Genomic DNA, 12,817 nt, shown 5'->3' on the forward strand with positions numbered 1-12,817 from the left:
GCAATTCTTTTGGGGTACTCCAAATTTGGAAGGATGACAAGAACAAAATGCTTCCTCTCCATAAACACGCATCACAAAGAGGCCACGGATACGGGAACTCTGCTCAAGGGCATCCCCCCTCCCCCTTCATAAGAGGTTTTTCTGGACTAAGTGGGTGGGACAGGTTGTGGGGAAGATTCTGCTAAGCTTCCCACACTTGGTGGGGGCTGAGGCAACTCTCTGAAGATGAGGACTCTGGACTCCGGTGTAAGCTGTCTTCCTGTAAACAGTGCGGTCCTGGTCAACACCCCTCCTTGGGAGCAGGTCAAGGTCTAAGTAAATTCCAGCAAATTCCTATCCAGCAAATGAATATATACTCTACATTTTACAACGTTTGTTAAGAATGAACTCAAAACCCCTATAACATTTGACTCTATTATCTGACGGTGTGAATCGAGTCTTAGTGCTTTTCTACATTTAGACTATCATCACCATTTTCAAAGGGAAAAATGTCCAGTATCGGATAAATGTCCATTACGGGTAAAAGCGTTTTATTCTCACTTGAAAATAAATCCCACTTTAATAATAACTAATGGTTGTGCATCCCTTTATCAAGAACTATCACATTTGGTTCCTACAACAAACCTTTGATATTTGTTCTACGTTTGCTGTAGTTCACGGTTATTTCCCCATTTTATGGATGTGGTAATCAAAGCAGGGTGAGGTTAGTTAACAGCTCTGTCAGAACCAGGGCTCTAACTCAGGTTGCGAAATACAAAGTGTGGCTTTTTCCCACTGCGTGTGCTTTCCTACAAGAAAATGATGTATTCTCAGTATGACAGGTCTCCTGAGTGGATCCTCTGAGAAACTGGACACGTGTGTAGGCACCTGATGCCATCCCATCCTGTGATCAAACATGTGCACAGACAGGTGTGGAGGATTAGCCTTCTTGACTGTACAACCTCAGGCCATATCCCAAAGGACCGCTTTTGGGAAAGGATGCTGGAAAGAGCCAAGCACATAGAACGTTTAGGTCCAAGTTCCCTTTGGGTCTCAGTTCCCTGGGTACTTAAAATGAGCTTTGTTTGGTTGCGGAATTTATCTGCATCTAACATAAGGCTAGTATTTGTGAAGCCTTTGAAAATACACAAACTTTGTCATTCAGCAATAGCGAATTTTCCTGCCAAAGACTTTAGCACTAGGGGGAATAATATGCCAAGGGCTGCAAGCCACAGGGGTCATGATGACTTCTAGAAGTAACGCAAGGAAGCATTGGGCAAGGAAACTGGAGCTCAAAGGCGACACATGCACGCCTGCTGTTACCATAGTTACAACAAGAAAGGCCATAAGAGACATACTATATTTCTTATAAGCAGGGAGAGAAGTCTTGCCTGGTTTAGGATCACTGGGGTGAGTAATCCTGGCTGTATCCACAGGGTTTCATCCTGGTTCCCCTGAGTTTCAACATGGAACAGGAGAAGGGGTAAATCATTTGTTTACATTCAATGAAGCTGTTATGTTCTCTCATTTAACCTTTATTCTCAGAACCTGCTGAAGCTGGCAGTCTTTATTCACTCCCCTACCAGCAAATTGTGAGACTTAATGGCCGTGGCTAATTTTAGTAATTTGGGTATGATGCTCTACAGGGAGACAAAAAAGGGGGGGGGGGCGTGTGGAGAATGTCCCTCTCATTCCTGACTTTCCTGAGGCTGAATCAGGACAGCATAACAACTGTGATTCCCCAGGGCGGACCTCCCCAGTTGGGCTTTCCAAGCATCACGGAACCTGGTCTAACTTGTCTTCCACTGAGTCTCCTGTACAGCACCCCTACTTCTCCTTTGATGACAACTTTCTAAACGATGCACTCATTGCAGTGTGGGCCGGATGATTTCATCTTTAGACAGTTTTGAGAGGTAACAGTGATACAACACTTACTGCGGATTCCGGATATGAGACACTACAAAGTGCTCTGGAATGTCATTTCATCCTCAGAGGGACCCCAGGAGACAGAGAACTATTATCATCATCATCTCCATTTCACAGATAAAGAAACTGAGGCTGAGGGTAGTAAAGAAACTCCTCCACTGTCAGGCAGCTATGAAATGCCAGAGCCCAGGGATATGCGACCCCCCCAAACCAGTGAGTGCTGTATCTTCCAACTTCTTCACCTGGAGCTGAAGCCTGTCTTCTTGTTCCTTCCAGCTGCCGGTCCTAATTTTGTCCTCTGAAGACCCATGGAAAAGGTCTTAATTCCTCTTTCCCTACTAAATCTTCAGATATCTTACATGGCTTTCAGGACTGTCTTGTTCTGTTCAGACCACAGGACACTGTTGTTAGATGTCCACTCTTCAACCCCTTAAGTCATGTATTTTCGTTTGGCTTCCTGCATTAGCGCTCTAAGGGGGCTCCCCGCTCTGCCCTCTATGCTACACCTGGCAGCCGTGGTGGGCCTTAAGAGAGGTTAGGTCCCTTCAGTCTTCTCAAAATACTCTGTGGCTTCTCAGGTCACTGGAAGCAAAAATCTCTGCAGCCAACTTCAAGATGAGCAAGCCCAAGATCATCCTGTCCTCCCCCCTCTTGCTCATAGTGTTCCCTGAACATTCCAAGCATGGTCCCAACTCCTTTCCCTGGAACACTCTGCTCTGGAAATATACCTGGTTCTTTCCCGTCCTTCCTCCTATCTCCCCTCACAGGCGCTACCCACACCTTAGCAGTAAGGCCTATCTCCAACCACTCTACCGAAAATAACAAATCTCTCCCCTCATGGGTCTTCCCTCTTCTCTTTCCTTTTTGTATTCTTCTCCATAGCACTTATTATTTTCCTTATTTTCTTCATTTTTGCCTACCCTCTCCCTTTGGGCCCACTTAAGAACGTTAAGCTCTCGAAAGGGCAAGGAGTTTTTTGGGTTTTTTTGTCTGATTTATTTATTTATTTTGGCAATTTATTCTTTATTTTATTTGTATGTGCCCAATAATTATTAAAACTTTTGAAAGTTGTTAGTTTTATCAGTCTTCTGCGAACACCCGGTGTTCATGCCAATAAGTGTCTTCCTTAATGCCCCTTCCTATTTAGCCCATCCCTATACCCACAACCCCTCCAGCAACCCTTAGTTTGTGCTCTATAGTTAAGAGTCTCCTCTATTTTGTCCCCCTCTCTGTTTTTATATTGTTTTTGCTTAAGGGCAGGGAGTTTTACCTTCTTAGTTCAAAACTAAGGTTAAATCATAAGTGGCAGACAAAATAACCATTTCACATGGGTCAACCCACCATATCCCTAGCACTAAGGCAAGGCCTGGCACAGAAGCATTAAGTAGTTGGCAAATAAGTAAATAATTTATATACTGATACTAAAAATGCTGCAGAACCTTTATGCACTTTATTATCCTCAGGAAGAACTTCACTATCGCGTGGCTGGATATCTGATATCATCTCTGTCTTCCTAACCCTTTGTGGAACTGAATATAAATAGAAATGCAAATAAATATTAAAAACTCTTGCTGACACACTAACTCTAGGCTTTTAACTGTATGATATTTTCTTCGAAGCATTCACTAGTTTCAGATTCATCTATCAGCCTCAACATCTCTGTGTTGAGAGGGGTAACTTCCATATCAATTGCTAAAATCTGTCTGGATTCAGGATAAGCTAATTCTTAAGCTAAATTAAGGCAGTGATTTGACACAATCACCTGCCAGAGAGTGACCCGCATATCATACTACCACTGTGTGCACATAGAAGAGTACGTATTCTTTGGAAAATATGTCTCACTTGAAAAACCTGTGCATTTGTAGCCTTTAATGAGCATCTAGCTGAAAATCACTCTGAAGAATTTTTTCCTCCCATAGGGCATCACTTTCTATTGGTGGATTTGACGTCCTACATTGGTTTACTTTAACAAATGTTTGTCAGTGTGTTAAAAAAAAAACAAAAAACAAAAAACAACCTGCCAACAATTCCGGTGTCAAGAAAGGGAGACACTGATGTAATACATTATACCCTGTAAGGAAAATCGGGCTACTTACTGTACACGGACACAGTAATCCTTACTGCTAATCACAAGGTGTGGGGGAAACTGCTGTCAGACCCAAGTCACCCCTTCGATTACCACTGCGAATTATTCACCGTGAATTTGCAGTGCTGCTTACGGAGAAGCTGAAGGTTTTGTTCTCACACATTTAGGGCAAGGAGACAGTTTATAGTTTTTCAATAGGTAGAGAAAAGCCAGGATTTGTTCCTCATTCAAAATAACTAAGATCCCTTAAGAATCACAAACCAACAACAATTCTCACAGTCATCTACAATTTAATATAAAGCATTAGTGTTTTTATACCCACAACAAAACATGGACCTGCGGAAGTTTTCAAACACTCCTCCAGCTGCTTCATGCGTGTCTTCTGGAGCTCGGGGCTGTCCCACTCGTCCTCATCGATGCCCCAGTAGAGATCTATGACCTGGGAACCAATGGACAAGGCAACATTAGTTTACCTGCAGGAAAACTTAATTTACCTTTATTCTTACTTACAGTGTTAAGCTAACGTGACTTTTAACTTTCCTCTTTGCAGCACGTTTTCCCTTAAGAGGGAAAATTATATTTAAGATCCAAACAGATATACCGTTTTACCCCATGATAGGTGTGCACACTGTAATGTCTTTTGTTCTTTATTATACTGTTGACATAGGCCCAGAGAAGAATGAAATGTTAACTGTCAGCAGAGGTTTTGTGGAACCAACTTTTCCTTATATTGAAATGGTAACAGGAGTTCAAAAACATGTCTGGAAGCAACTGGGATATGGCAACCACATTATTTGAGACAATTAAACAATAGTGTATAATGGTGCTGTGCATCTTAATATGAGAAGGGAAAACCATAATGGGCATTAATATATACTGACCTAGAGGGAAACATCTACATTTCTTAACAGGTGTTTTTAGGTTTTATGTATTTATTTTTATCATGCTTTATCCCACGGGAATACATATTTTGTTTATGTCTGTTTCATCTGAGAGCAGTTTGGCTTTCATCAATATATGTCTGAGAAACATGTATTGGAAACAATGAAAGGCGGTATGCCTTAATGAGAAGTGAGGATAATAGGATCCTCTATTTCCTTACTTCAAAGAGTATGAGGGAAGATGCTGAGAGTCTGAAAACTTCCGCAAGCACATTCTTTGAAAAATCTATGAAGAGCATTATGGGTTTCCTTCCCTTTACTCAACTGATGTTCTGCATACATAAGGTAAATGTTTCCAATTGTAGCTTTGAAGATTTCCTTTTTCTTGTTTCCCACAAGCAGAAAAAGAACCTCCCCTCCTTACTGGCTGTTCGTATGGCATTCACGGAGACGCAGGCACAGAGCGTGTGTCCTCCATGGTGCCCCAAGCGGACCTCAAGGGCTCGCGTACCTCCCGTCTCCTGGCCATGGCCCTGCATGGGTGTGTCTGCACCAGTTCTTTGTCTATGTGCATATGAGTTTTTAGATGGCTGACAAAGATATAACAACTTCTTAAAAAATATCCTTATGTTTTATGATAAATGATGAATATCATATATTTGGGGGTTCTTCCCTTTAGTCTACCTTACAAAGTTTAATCACAGTATTAAGGAAGGAGTCATCTGAGATAACTTCGGTGTCCCGTATGAGAGCCTATAACTTTGGCTGTTTAAAATTAAATATAAATTAAAATTAATTCAGTCCGAATACTCAATAGCCACATGTGGCTACTGATGGAAAGCACAGATACAGACTACTTCACCATAACAGAAACTTTAATTTGGCATAACTGTAAGTTACTGAGATTGTTAGAACAAGACATTTTTGGCTATCTACCAATAACTTGTCAAACGCACAGATCTGCAATGTGAATGCTGACACTTAGTTGTACCACGCACAGATTAACAGTCATTCAGAGAGCCTGCTTTTCATCCTTTTGGCTGACACTGTTTGGACATATGTGAGGAAAGGTCTGATTTAGAACAAATGAATAGAAAAAGAAATGGTAAATATAAAGGTTGATATAACAAATGCTATCAATATATACCTGCTCTCCTCTCCTCTTTAAATGACATAAAATTATATAAAATATAATTGGATATGTAACCTATACAAAAACAGTCCAAAAAGGGAATAGAGTTATAAAGAAGTATGCTAGCTCAATGAAATTAAGTTGGTATAAATCATACATAGTTTCTGAGAAGATGGGTCTTAAAATAACTATGAGTAACAAATATAGTGAAAAAAATTATTAAAGAAAATATTAAACCAATAGAGAAAATCAGTGAAACCAAAAGTTTGTTTTCTGAACACAGTGGAACAAAACTTTAGCTGCATTAAAAAAAATACTCAAAATTACCAAAATCACAAGTGAAAGAGAGGCATTAGTACTGACTTTATAGAAATAGAAAAAGGATTATTAGAGGATACGATGAACAACCATATGTCAATGAATTAGAATACTTAAATGGACAAATACCTAGAGAGACAAATCACACAGACTCAAGACAAAACAAAATATGAACAGAAATGTGAAGAGAGATTAGGTAGGAATTTGAAAGAAAAGCATAGGTTCAGATGGATGCACTGTTGTGAACTCTATCAATTCTTCACAGTCTTCCAAAAATTAGAAGAGAGAACACTTTCCAACTTATTCTATGAGACCAGTGTGACCCTCGTACTAAAGGCAGACAAACATATAAGAAAATGACAGAGCAGTATCTCATGAATATAAAATAAAAGGAGAAGATTCTAGAATACTCAAATATATTCAAGAACACTTGAAAACCTAATCTGGCAACATGTAAAGAGTATTACACAACACAACTAGGTGGTATTTATCCCAGGAATGCAAAGTTGGCACCAGTAAATTAACTAAGGTGATGCACTTTATACCAATAGAATAAAGGGAAAAAAATCAAATGATCAATCTTAACAGATACAGAAAAAACATTTGACAAAACCTAACACCCCATTATGATAAAACACACAAAAAACTAGGAATAGAAATTAACTACCTTAACCCGAATAAAGGGCATATAATAATAGCATACTTAATAATGAAAACTCTGCCCTTAAGATTAGGAACAAGGGAAGGATATCCATTCTCACCACTCCTATTCAACACTTTCCTGGATGTTCCAGTCAGGGCAATTAGGCAAGAAAAAGAAATAAAATGCATCCAGATAGGAAAGGAAGAAGTAGATCTATCTTTATTCATAGATAACACGATCTTATATATTAAAATCCTAAGAAAACCACTAAAAGTGTTGGAACCATTGAGTTGAGCAAGGTTGTAGGATACAAGATCAACGTACAAAAACCAAATGTACTTCTGCACACCAGCAATGAGCAAACAGAACAGCAACAGAAAGAATAAAAAACTTAGGGGGATAGATTTAACAAAAGAAATGTAAAATTTACACTCTCAAAATTATAAAACACTACTGAAAGAAATGAAAGATGATCTGAACAAACTGGAAGACACCCCAAGTAAATGAACTGGGAGACTTAAGATGGCAATACTCCCCAAATTAATATTTAGACTCACAGCAATCACTATAAAACCCAAGCTGGCTTACCTACAGAAGTTGACATGTTGATCCTAAAACCCAGAATATTCAAGAGCTATTAGCAATTTAGCTATTCAAGAGCTATTTAGCTATTCCAGAATAGCTAAAACAACTTGTAAAGGAAGAACAAAGTTAGAGGATTCTCACTTCCAGATTCAAACGTACTACAAAGGTGCAATAATTAAGACAGTGTGATACTGGGATAAGGATATTCAATGGAATAAAATAAATCCTCACACTTCTGGTCAACAGATTTCAACATGGGTGCCAAATAATCCAATGAGGAATGTATCATATTTTCAACAAAAGGTACTGGGACAGCTGGAGATCCACATACAAAAGAATGAAGTTTGACACCCTACCTCACATCATATACAACAATTAACTTGAAATAGATCACAGACATTAGTTTTAGAATTAAAACTAGTGTTATAGAAAACACAGGAGTATATTTTTGTGAACTAGGATTTGACAATGCTTTCTTAGAGATGATAGCAAAGTACAAGTAACCAAAGAAAAAAGGTGAGAAGTTGGACTTCCTCAAAATCAAAGTTTTGTGCTTCAAAAGATGCTGTCAAGAAAGTAAAAAGAGGGGCACTTGGGGGGCACCTGGGTGGCTCAGTCGGTTAAGCGGCCGACTTCGGCTCAGGTCGTGATCTCACGGCCTGTGAGTTCGAGCCCCGCGTCGGGCTCTGTGCTGACAGCTCGGAGCCTGGAGCCTGTAGCCTGTTTCCGATTCTATGTCTCCCTCTCTCTGACCCTCCCCCGTTCATGCTCTGTCTCTCTCTGTCTCAAAAATAAATAAAGGTTGAAAAAAAAAATTTAAAAAAAAAAAAAAAAAAAAGAGGGGCACTTGGGTCTCTCAGTGAAGTGTCCAACTCTTGATATGGGCTCAGGTCGTGATCTTGCAGTTGTGGGATCGAGCCCTGTGTGGGGCTCCACTCAGCATGCAGCCTGCTTGGGATTCTCTCTCCCTCTCTCTCTCTCTCTGTCCTCCCCTGCTAGTGTGCACTTTCTCTCTCTCTCTCAAAATTAAACATTAAAAAAAGAGAAAGAGGACCCTATATGATAATGGAATTGCAGTTAGAATACATAAGGAACTCCTACAGCTCCACCAGATGACAAGCTGATCGAAAATGGACGAAAGATCTGAGTAGACGTTTCTTCACAGAATTTATAGATTGTCAATAAGCACATGAAAAGATACTCAACATCATCAGTCATCAGGGAAACACAAATCAAAACCACAATGAGATAACGCCTCACACCCACTAGGGTGGCTGCCATTAAAAAGACTGATAGTAACAAGTGTTAATGAAAATGTGGAGCAGTGTCCTACGTTGCTAGTGGGAATATAAAATGGTGCCACCACTTTGGAAAAGAGCCTGGCAGTTCCTCAAACAGTTACACAGAGTTACCACACGATCGAGCAGTTCTCCCAGAGAAATGAAAACATACGTCCACACAAAAACCAATATTCGTAGCAACATTATTCATAATAGCTAAAACGTGGAAATAGTCCAAATGTCCATCAAGCGATCAATGGGGAAATATAATGTGGTATATCTGGAATATTATTTGGCAATAAAAAGTAGTGAAATACTGATGCTACAACATGGATGAGACCTGAAAACATTATTCTAAGTAAAAAGTCAGTCACAAAGGAATCTGCTATATGATTCCATGTATATGAAATGTCTAGCACATGCAAATCTACAGAGACAAACAACAGTTTAATGGTTGGCTAGAGCAGGGAGGGAGGGGAACAGGCCAATTTGAGAGTGACAGCTAAAGGGCACAGGACTTCTGTTTGAGGTGATGACAAGGTTGTAAAATCGTAATGCTTACACAACTTTGACTATACTAAAAAGTACTGAATCACACACTTTAAGGGGGACGATTCTGTGGTTGTCATCTCAATGACACTTTGTGCATCCACTTAGTACTGTGATTTTCTACAGGTTTTCCGTCCCCTACTCACAGCAGAACTGAGTGCAACAACAGTAGATGTTTAAATCAAGCGCCTACGATTTTAAGAGTCAACAATAAAATCTAAATAAACATATGTGGAACAAATGACCAGAGTATGAGTCAAAACAAGGATTTCACTTGTATTTTCAAATAGAAGCCTAAGGGACGCATGATTTATCTGCCACCAATGGAAGTCTTTTGTAATAAGTTTTGCACCTGTTACTTTCTTCAAGTTTGGCCACCATGGCCCTCATCCAGGGCTGTCTAATGCCACGTCTCCTTACTTTGGTCACTTTGTTTAAATGTTCTCCTGCTTCCAGCTTTTCTCCCTTACGTTATTCTTTCTCAAACGTCTTTATGGGCAGAAAATGATGAAAAAAGATAAAATCAAGCAACCATGAAGGCAGAGAGGAAATAAATAAAGGAAACATCCAACTTATGCAACACAAAACACCATTTTAGGCAGGCAAATCTGCCGTCTATTAGCATGATCAATAGCTGGCAAAAAGTGGTTGGAATCCAAAGTGCCCAACAAGACAAGATTTATTATATACTTACAAAAATTAGTTTAGCTTTTAGCCTAATGCCCAAGCACTGCAGACACTGAATCTAATTTACTATTTATTGGAATACTAACTTGTTGACAGCACATTTTATGTGCCTTTACTTATTTCATCATGAAATATAAACACTCAGGAAAGTAATTTGATTTTATCTTTTTGTACTTAAAGCCATCTAACTTGCTTTAAAATATTCCTAGGAAAGCTAATTTATCATGATTATAATGTGCTGAATTGGTCTGAAAACAAAAAGCCAGCAAATAAAGGCCCTAACAAATTTGGCCACTCGAATCAGACATAACCGTTTAAATACCAAGACTGCCCAGCAAACACAAAGCAGCCTGTAAGAAACCAAACATAACCTTATGATTTACCAGAAAAAAGGTCAAATTGGCATTTACCACGGCTTCACACTATCATTTCTTCAGAAACAGCCTCTGAGTTGAAATATTTTCCAAAATAGGTTCCTTCTCGATTTTCCCATGCTATCATATGACGCTACCTGAATGCAAGACAAAAGTGTAACTACAGAGACAGTACGGCCGATTTTGGTTTCGAATAGACACAGTACTGAAAACGAAGGCTGCTTCTCAAAGTTATTATAATGGGAGGCTACCTGTTCATGCCAACGATTCTGCCACTGCCCAGGGCATTTCCTCTGCAGGAATTATCTTATTTTGTATTGGAAAAACCTCTTGTCACTCTATTGTTAGATTTGTTTTTATTAAAAATGGTATTTTCCCAGCCTTACTGGCCTTTACATTGTAAGACATGGCTTTGAAAAGGCCTTAAGCTCTTTCAAAAAAATCAGACCTATTCTTAAAGGGATTAAAATCTGCCACCACTAAAAATATTCAAAAGAACACACAGCAGGTCAGAAAGTTTTGAACAAGGGCAACATTATGGTCATATGGACATAACTTCCAAGGTCAATACAGCACTCGTTTGATTTTGATTTAGTTGTGTCTTGTTACTAGAATGTTCACCTTGCAGGAGAATGTAAACAGGGAGGAGTCTTAAACCTCAGACTAGGTTCGCCAGAAACTGGGGAGGTACGGTTTACAGGTATGGTAATTCTCGCCCTGGTTAGAATGACTTCCCTAAGATGCATAGGATATAAGAAAAACAACCCTCTTCAGCTCCGCATCATCCACGGCCACCCTTTTACTAGAACTATAGCAAATCTTGACTTTAGGTTACCTTGCAATTATTCTCTTGGTCATGACATATAGGACAAAGATATATGGGGACATGACTAAGATGGGACTTTTCTGGGAAAGTCAAGTGCTAAATCAAGTCCAGGGAGGACTGGCTGAGACAAGTGGTCATACACAATCACCAGAAGGCTCCAAGAGTATGACGTAGGGTGATGCCTCAGCCAAAGCCTCATGAGGATGACGAACTGCTCATACCTGAGGCCTCTATGTCTTGGAGATTTAGCCTCTGGACAGCCCTAACAATTATGATGTGATAGTGAAGAAAACTAAACCATGGAGTAAGGCAGCACCTTGGACTTTTCAGGCCTAATAAACGTGGAGGCAGAGGGAAGGGAGCAGTTGTTGTTGGAGGCAGAAAAAAGAACCACAAGCTAGAAGCCAGTGTCCATGGAGTAGAAGCTGGAGAAGCCCACTCCATGAAGGAACAGCAGCTAGGCAGCAACCAGGGACTGGCTTCCTTTGGTGGCAGGTCCACAGAGCAGGTGCCCGAGTGAAAGACCCAAAGTTGGCTCTGTTCTCGTCGCTGGGATTTCAGCAAGCACCGCATCGGAGTGCACCTGTGCCTGTCTTGCTACTCCGACTCCCTGCATTACCTTCATCCTTGCTCCTTCTAATCTGTTCACGACATGGCGGGCAGAGGGAGCTTTTTAGAATGCAGATCTGATCACCAGAACTAAGATTTCCTCCTACTCTACCAGATACTACACAGAGTAACTTATTTACTCCTTAAACTTATGAGATAGACAAGAATATTGTCTCTCTTCTGTAAATGAAAAAGCTGAGGCAGAGAGAAGTAACCTGTGCAAAGCCCCGGAGGTCGCAAGTATGGAGGTGGGATTTGAACCTGGGCTGTTTACTTTATGTACTTCCCATGCTTCCTATCAGCCTGAAGATCGGATCTAGAATCCCTGACTTGCTCTATGAGATCCTCCATGATCTAGTCCCTACCCAACTCCCTACCCTCATTTCCTATCACGTTCCCCCCTCACTGTTCATGTTCTAGCTATGTATATGCCCTTCATACGTGTTTGTACAAGTGTATAAATATATATTGAAATGTACACATATATTTACATAGATGTTTATATTTACATACCTGTACCTAGCCATACACATTTTTGTGAACATGTGAACATAAGAGGCTTTTTGGTGCAATGATTGAAGAGCATGGACACTGGGGCCAAACTGCCTTGGGTCAAATCTGACTCTGCGGTTTACTAGCTATGAGATCTCTAGCACTTATTTACTTCTGTATTTCTAAGCATCCCCAGGCAATAAAATGGAGAAGATGGAATTTACCGGCTAGGCTCACAGCAATGATTAAACACGTTAAAGTACACACAGCACTCAGGGTAAGTGCCTGGTAGGCAGTGAGTACAGCATAATGTTCAAGTTCTTTTCCAAACTTGCCTATGCAAATATGTTTTTTCTGCCTGAACTTTTCTTCTTTTCAACGTGGGCATCTGCATCTACCCATCCTTCAGGATTCAGCTTAGACATCAGTTCCTCAGCAGCCGTCCTGAGG

General features: G+C 40.2%; 1 protein-coding gene across 2 annotated transcripts in view; it reads right to left on the bottom strand.

Moving 5' to 3' along the window:
• The window catches only part of NWD2 (NACHT and WD repeat domain containing 2), a 185,185-nt gene that overhangs the window by 88,618 nt on the left and 83,750 nt on the right, over positions 1-12,817 (bottom strand). The window contains exon 3 of one of the 2 annotated variants that reach the window (XM_058722883.1): positions 4,314-4,430. In XM_058722883.1, coding sequence (XP_058578866.1) covers positions 4,314-4,430 — 117 coding nt within the window. The remainder of the gene's footprint in view (positions 1-4,313; positions 4,431-12,817) is intronic. The other variant, XM_058722884.1, reaches the window with a different exon arrangement.

This window comes from Neofelis nebulosa, chromosome 3, assembly GCF_028018385.1.
Source record: "Neofelis nebulosa isolate mNeoNeb1 chromosome 3, mNeoNeb1.pri, whole genome shotgun sequence".
NCBI lineage: Eukaryota > Metazoa > Chordata > Mammalia > Carnivora > Felidae > Neofelis > Neofelis nebulosa.